At 45.9% G+C, this 7842-nt stretch overlaps 1 protein-coding gene across 2 annotated transcripts; it reads left to right on the forward strand.

Moving 5' to 3' along the window:
* Positions 1–269: 269 nt before the first annotated feature.
* On the forward strand, positions 270–7842 carry LOC127344105 (putative E3 ubiquitin-protein ligase RING1a). 2 transcript variants are annotated; one of them, XM_051370322.2, is made up of 10 exons: positions 270–551; positions 671–761; positions 4182–4240; positions 5589–5670; positions 5802–5922; positions 6016–6057; positions 6164–6700; positions 7081–7188; positions 7278–7475; positions 7579–7842. In XM_051370322.2, exons 1-10 carry the CDS (start codon positions 368–370, stop codon positions 7609–7611), a joined length of 1455 nt encoding a protein of 484 aa, XP_051226282.1. In that variant the 5' UTR covers positions 270–367; the 3' UTR covers positions 7612–7842. The 2 variants fall into 2 exon arrangements, with proteins under 2 accessions (XP_051226282.1, XP_051226283.1); XM_051370323.2 differs by lacking the exons at positions 270–551; positions 671–761 and adding exons at positions 2577–2971; positions 3078–3159.

Consider the following 7842-nt stretch of genomic DNA (forward strand, 5'->3'; position numbering starts at 1 on the left):
CTACATCAAAGTGGAGTAGTACCAAACTACTCCGTACTCGACACGAGTTGAGGACACTACGGCTACGCGATTTCAGAAAAACGGCTCTCGCATATCTCGGCGAAGACGGCAGGTGTGCCGCGCGCCGGCTAGCAAGTCCCGTGCGCCGTCCGCTTCTTCCTTGGCCCCTTCTTCGCTGGCCCTCGCGCGATCGTCAAATCCGGTCAGGCCACACGCACGCTACAAATGCATCCCTCAGACCTGCCCTGACCCTCCTCCTCTTCCTCTTCCTCTTCCTCTCCCTGCCGCACTTCCTCCCTCTCCGCGAAACCACCACCCGCTCCCCCCAACGCCCAGCGAAAGCCGCCGCGCGGTCGAGGACCCCGGAATGGCCGCCCGGAAGCGCCCGCTCCTGCTCCCGCCGCCCGCCTCCGACGACGACGCGCACGGCCACGTCCGGGTCCGCCGCGCCGCCACCAGCCGCGGCGGAGGCGCGGCCTCGCATGGGTCGTCGGACGGCGAACTCGCTGCGCGTCGGACGAGGCCGCCCCCGCGGGAGACGCGCTACGGCGGTAAGACGAAGGGCGCCGACCTCTCTGTCTCTCGATGCACGCGCGCGGGCATCGCGTTCGATGGCATGGGGCTGTGGGTATCTCTAAGTGGCCTCGTCCGTGCTTGATTGGTTGCGCAGATCCCGACGCGGAGGGTGGGCGTGGAGGAGGAGACGGAAGCGGCAACGGCAGCGAGTCGTCTCTGAGCGCCGGCGACGAGGACGAGGACGGGTAAGCCTTCCCTGCCCCTGCTCGCTGCTCCCTGCTCATTGCTCTCTTCTCCTCTGCTGGGTCGTGCCCGTCAAGGCGATCCGATCGATCTCCTTGCTGCTTTATGTCTCGTGCAGTCGTGGGCTAGCCTAGCTCCGTTATGCTGCTGCTGTGACTCTGGCCAACGGCGAGATACATGGCCGAGCTGGTGAGCTCAGGGTATCAGGAGAGTAGTGGTCTACAAGTATACAACCACGATGCTCGATGATTGCGTTGTTCCAATTTGTCCGTGGTCTTTGGGACAGCTGACTATCCTCACGAGATTTTGATCCTAGCATAAACATTGGACGCATGAAGTGTCGTGCATTATGATGGTCTGCATGCCTTCGCCGTTATGCCTGTCGCCACACCGGCGGCGGCGGCGTGTCGCTCGGTCGCTCCTTGTCCTTGACAGCTGCTGCTGCTGTGGTGTCATGATGTAGCCGCTGATTTCACATCTCTTGCGACATGCGATCGGTCATCTCTTAAAACAGGCACAGAGCTGTTGAATGCAAGATCAGCTTGGTGTTTCCTCGAGTCACTGATTAATTTGTTGATTACGGCAGCACTGTTATCTGGAGTTCCCAGTTCATGGCTTATTTTTGAATTTTTATAGTTGTTCATGGCTTCTGTTAGGACTAGTTTTTAGAGTATGGACTTCTGCTATGAATCCATAAATTATTTCTCTTTTATCATGATGATAGAGTCGCCGTCCGTATCATAGCTTCGGCTACTGATTTTACGAGAAGAATACTTACCAATCAGGAAATGACAATTTGCAACTTCAGAAGCTATTGGAATATCGCTGTCGTTTCACTTGTCAGACATTCTGACACTGGCTTAGTGATCTGACGAGTTGCAATAAGAATCTACTGCTTAGCCCGGCCGTGACGTACTCAGCAGTCAGCACTGGATATATAATCCGGGAGTTTCAACGTCATTCGGAGTAGAAAGTCAAGCACAATTAAGTATAGCAGTGTTCCTCTTATAACCTATACGGCTAGACTGTTTCTTCCATCCCAATAGCATTGCATCTTTGATCTTTCAGTTCTGTTTCATTTTTTTAGAAGAGCTAGATGTCCTGTGGTTCAGTTTTATATTTCTAGAAGATCATTTTTGATAAGAAGTGTGTTCACTTATATTTTTGAATTCCTGGTTCTATACTACTCCTACATGATTTCGTGATCAACTCTTTTTAGAGGGAAGCATATATGATGAAGTGCTGAACCAGAAGCCACACTACATAATTCTATTGACAGTGTATAGTTACCTCTCCTGAGCCCTGTCTAGTGTTTGCTCTCGCAGTAGCTTATATTGTGAAAAGATTGTTTCATGTTGCGGTATCGAATCAAGAAATGCCGCCCCCTGTTTCTAGCTAGCTAGGCTTCCTTGTATGAAGAAACACAAGTTAAAACTCGATCTACACTCTTCCTCATATGCTGTGGCTAGCAAACTCTGGTGCTTTGTCTGTCCCTGAATGCGTTGGTTCTACGAGCTGAAGGACATACGTCAGCTTGTCAACGGGTCGTCGAAGTTCAGCTTGATTGATCTGTGTTCACGCGTGTCCGTCTTGTTCGTTGTATACAGATCGAGCGCCGGCATGGAAGTACGGCCGCCCTCCGCTTTGCCCCGACGCAGCTGCAACAATCGGAGCCACGCCGGCGAACCACGCCGGCGAAGCACGGCGGCCTGCATGTCTTCGCGTCGCTCGCTGCCGGCCTCGCTCCTGATCTCTCACGCGATTCCCCGAGACGAAGCAGGCAGGAGATAGATATACACGACCGGGACGACCGAGCACAGCACAGACACGCATCGAGCTCCTTATTTATTTCCGCAAGTCCTCCTCTCTCTTTCTCCGCCCCTGCCTGCCTCCCTTCCATCCCGGCTCCCGCACCCACCTGGCCACCACCTCTTCCAGTCGTCCTCCCCGCCGACCGCCGCATCCCTCTGCCCCTCCCCTCTCCCGGACGGCTCGGGGGAGCGCCTCGCCGGAATCCGAGGGCCGGGATCCTACGCCAGAATGCCCGCGCAGAAGCGCCAGCTCCCTTCGCCGTCCTCCAAACCCCGCGACCACGTGGAGACCAACGGGACGGATGCTTCCACGGCCGGCGGCGGAGGGGGCGGGCTCCACCTGGTGCCGGGCGGAGGCGCCGCCAATCGGGTCACCGACCCGCAGCCACAGCGCGTACGCAGTGAGCATCGAGACCTATCGTATCTCGCAATCGCGCTGTGCTCTGCATGTTTCGGTGTGAATATGGCTAAGAAGCATGTGTGTCCTATTTCTTATGGGTCTGGCAGATTCAGGAAGCCCCAAACGCGGCGGCGGCGGCGGCGCGTACAGCGACAGCGAATCGTCGCAGAGCGACGGCGGCATGGACGAGTGAGTCTTCGCTCTTCCCTCCTCCCCTCAGGTCTCTCCCGGCTCCGGCCCTATCCCGGCCTTCCGGTATCGTGGATCCCGTGTGGCTTTCTACGCGATTTGTCGGTTGCCCTGCCATGCTCCGTGTCCTCGAGTCCTACCCCGCTTCCTCCTATCCTATTCCCACCCACCCACGCAGGCGAATCTGCGAGGTGACGGGTGGGCTCGGTTACCTGCCTGCTAGACTCGGAGCAGCGATTCTTTTCGCTTCGTTAGTATGATCAGTTCGTCAACCAACAGTCTTGCATCCTATTTCTTCGAGCTATGCGAACGATCTCTTTGATGGTGTATGCATGCTTCCATCATACTGGACGCCACGCCATAGTCATGACGGAGATTCCTGGGAATAATATTCGGGCTCAGCCTAGACACCCAGCTGTGCAAGCTACCTGTCTGTGCTACACTCTTATGTTGGACTGGGGTCACCACTTGCATCTGAAGCCTAAGCTGCTCTGTTTGTCTCATCGTTCTTGCTCTACATTTGCTCTTCCGTTGCTGTTTTTTTGGCGGATGTGTGTTTATAAGTTCTCATAGCTTCTGACCAGCTTCTATTCGGAACTCTTCCTTAGCTGGCCTAGACGATTTCCCGTTGATGTTACCTTACTACTTTGGTCAGGTGTCCTAACGTTGTCTACTAGGTGTTCTAACTCTGTTTTTGGTACACCACTACAGACTCTTTTTTTTCCTTTGGATTTTCCATACTAGTGCAATGTTGGAGATCAGGGTTGGTCTTAAGACCGCATTTTGTATTGTTTTATTCAGATGTCTTATGGATCTATGTCGCCACATGACTCTGTAGGCAAGCACCTGCAGGTTATATGTTATTATTTGGTGTTAAGTTTGTAGTCAGATATATTTTCAAGCTGCTACTGCTTTATATTGAACTGTTCAATCAAACCTCAGATCATAAGGTTGATATATGCTGAAAGGTTTGATGTTAATTTCACGCAGCTTGAAGCTTACATGAACTGTTTTCTCCACAGGTTTATACTAGTGAAATTAGCTGAAATACGGAAGGAAGTCCAGTGCCCTATTTGTTTAGGTATGTGTACATGTTGCCATTTTGCTTAGAGATTCGGATTCCATATTGCTTTTCTGAATGCTAACATGGAAGCTCCTGAACATGCTAATGCACATACGCCTTATGTCTACATACATATTTAAACATTTTTTATCACTGCATAATAACCTAGCATATTCAGTAGCCCACCTGTTTCATTCGTGCTGCTGCGTATATTACATTTCCCTCTAATATTTGTTGCCTTCTGATCGTCAGTGTATCTTTGATAATCTTCTGGGCATCAATTAGTTGTCTCGTCTGTTTTACCTTACATATGCAAGTTTAAGGGTAGTTGTAATAGTTTTTTTATAATGTGTAATTACATAGCACAGCTAAGTTGAAACCACAGTCTGCATCGTAAGGACTTCCCAGTTTTGCTTCCTTCGTAGGTGAAGGCATCTACATCGAAGGAACTATAGTTGTTTGAATTGTCGATACTAGTTACCTGTTCAGGAGAAACTAATCCTGAACCTTTCTTTAGTATTATTGTATGATCATTCTTCTACCATGCATAATTGTTTTACATGCGCTGTACCAAATGTACATCTTATTGTTTGACTGAATCAGTGCCACTTTCTGTCGAGTAGCATTTTTCTAAGCACCATGACACCTACACCCCACACATCTTTTAGAGACTTTCAGTGAACAATTATTTTTTGAAAATAAATATCTACACCATGTAGTGCAAAAGTTATATTGACCTGAAATATTTGAGATTAATATGCTGTGCTATTTGAGAGATACAAAAAAGATAAATTTTGAAGAATCTTGTATTCACATATATTTGCTACAATTTGTTATTTTGTGTAGGCCATGTACTATAAGTTTTTCTCTGAATTTTTGTGTGTAGCATAGTCTAATCTTGTACTGCGCTCATCCCTTTTTGTAGTTTTTTTTGTTTTTATTTACTATTTTTCAAAAAAAATCAAAAGTTAGTGAGGGACTGATGGTGCTCACTCGCAACTTTTCCCTTTCTCATGCTGATGGTATTATTTACTATATTCTGTAGTGTGCCTCTTCTAGTTCAGAGTCAGTCCATCTCTAATTTCTCTAGTATACGTTATGCAGTCTAGCTTCCTATGTTACATCTGATGGCATAACTTCCTACCTGGGTACAAATCTTTGACGCTGTTGATGTCCCTTTTCATTTTACAAAAGTTCGCAAAGTAGTTTTTTTTTAATATCAGAGTTTAATACAAATTTAGTGTGTTGGATAAAAATTATAAAGAAATATAAGTGAAAATATTATAGTCACTTGCTACACCTTATATGTAATGTTTCATTCGATGAAGATATGACAGACACCAAATTTTGTCCTTCAAATTTACAGGAATTATCCGGAAGACGAGAACAGTTATGGAATGTTTGCACCGTTTCTGCAGGGATTGCATTGATAAATCTATGCGGCTCGGGTATGATGCCAAACATATTTTTTCTACAAGCTTGTCATGTTATTAATTTTCACAATGGGAAATTCACAAACTAATTCTGTGCTGCAAGTTATGAAAAAAAGCATATTTGACAGTACAAACTGGTCTTGCAGAAATAATGAGTGCCCAGCATGCCGCACTCATTGTGCGAGCAGACGTTCTTTGAGGGATGATCCTAATTACGATGCATTGATTGCAACCTTGTACCCAGATATTGATAAGTATGAGGAAGAGGTGATGCCTATGTTACACTGTCAGCGTTTAGTTTATCTTATTTAGCCCCATTTAGCTCTTCTCGCCATGCTTCTCATATACTTGAGGCTTCAGGAATTCGCTTTCAGTGAAGAGGAGAAGACTCGGAACAAGAAGGTAATCTTATCTGCTGGGTAGTAAGTAATAATCAAGGAACATACTCATGCAAAGTTTAGCTTCCTTTTCATTATTATTTTTCATCAATATCATTTTTTCATGGAAGATTCAAGCAACCATTGAAGAAACGGTTCGAAAACAGTCACAGGCCATGGTTAAGAAAAGTTCCACAGCAAAAGCCACTGCCAATGCTTTTGCAAGGAAGTACAGGAGAAATGTGCGAACACGTGGGAGAGGTAGAACTGTTGCTCGTGATATTGTCCATACTGTCTCCGATGATGAGGGTAGAAAAGAAGTAAATTCTAATGATGCCAGCAAAGACCCATCTTCTGCTGATAACCACTCTCCAGATTTAAAGCAGAAAAGAGGTAGAAAGAGGCCTGCACCACTACCTTCTCCTGTTAGAACCATGGGTATTGCCACTAGTGACCATGGATCTGAGGAGAATGATGAACTAGTATCTGTAAAAGAAAATTTCACCACCTCTCCATTGCGGGGAGAGATGCTCGCATGGGGAAAAAATGGTACGCGAAGCCAAACTCGATATGGCAATGTTGGCGGCTTAAATGGCAGGCTTGGAAAGAGTGGACGTGTTGCGAAGTTAGTGGAGCACCTGCGTACAACTGATGAAATGGATAAAGAGGTACTTCTGGAGCATGCACATTATATCATTTCTGTATTTTTTTAGCATAAAGTTATTTATATATTTATAATCAAGAAATTACTGATAAACTGGAACATGTTGCAAAAGGATTACTTCAAAGAGGGTCAAAATCATACTTTTCCGTACTCAGGCATCATGTTTGGTAGTATTGCTAGCCTTTTCTGCATAGTAAGATGCATTCATGGGCAATGTATTCCTCTGATATATGTATCTTCTCTTGTTCCAGTAGTTTTGCCAGATAGGTCTGTATGAACTAACAGAACTCAACTGGAACGTATAAAGAAGCCTGTGCTACATTGGTTGTAGATCTACTTTATTTTTAATTTAGACTTGAGGGCGTTCATACTATTTCCTTGCAGTTCAACTTGTACCTTGTTCTCCTTCCTCTTGATGGACAAACAACACCTAAATTGGAAAAGCCCTATCTAAGTTGTCAACCAACTGTATCCATTCGACATCTTGTACAGGTGATTGCTTGCCTCTCAGTCTTCTCTTTTTGGACTATTGTAGTTTATGTGTTCCAAATCAAATAACCAGATTATTTTTATGTTCTTAGCTCATTGCTCTCCAGTTGTCTCGCCAAGTTGAAGAACTTGAGATATACATAAGGATGGACCTCCACAGAAGAGGTGTTGCGACGGACTCAAGTTCTGCTGAGACAAAACTGCAGCTACTTGATGGCTTGGAAAGATTGAGAGAAGATAAACTTCTTTCTGATCTCCACCCTTCATTTTCCTCTGGTCGCAATGATCTGGTAAGAACCAACCATGAACCAAGTTTAGCGTCGTATATGCTTGTTCCTTGTTGTGCTGTCTGATAAGATTACATTTTCCTTAACTTCAATTGCCACATGACAGGAATTGTTATATGCTTTGAAAACTCAAGACTAGATCAATTCAGTGGCTTGACTCACTGCGGGAATTACGTTGGGTCTTCTTCTGGATATGTAAAAAGCAGTGGGAATGTGCTAAATGGGAAAATCTTTCTTTTTCTCATGTGTTCTTGTTTAGATTTGTATATTGTCTTTGTAATATATAGATAAATCTTCATGTGTTAATTCGTTGGGTTGATAATATCATTGATAGTTTTAAATTAGTAAATTAAGATGTGCCTTATTAGTT

The sequence above is a fragment of the Lolium perenne genome, chromosome 3 (assembly GCF_019359855.2).
Source record: "Lolium perenne isolate Kyuss_39 chromosome 3, Kyuss_2.0, whole genome shotgun sequence".
Lineage (NCBI taxonomy): Eukaryota > Viridiplantae > Streptophyta > Magnoliopsida > Poales > Poaceae > Lolium > Lolium perenne.

Excerpts from the sequence above, each read along its gene's own strand:
- LOC127344105 (XM_051370322.2), top strand. The coding sequence starts at position 368 with ATGGCCGCCCGGAAGCGCCCGCTCCTGCTCCCGCCGCCCGCCTCCGAC. Across the intron at positions 4,241-5,588 it reads CCAGTGCCCTATTTGTTTAG|GAATTATCCGGAAGACGAGA; the intron begins GTATGTGTACAT and ends TCAAATTTACAG. Across the intron at positions 6,701-7,080 it reads CTGATGAAATGGATAAAGAG|TTCAACTTGTACCTTGTTCT; the intron begins GTACTTCTGGAG and ends ATTTCCTTGCAG.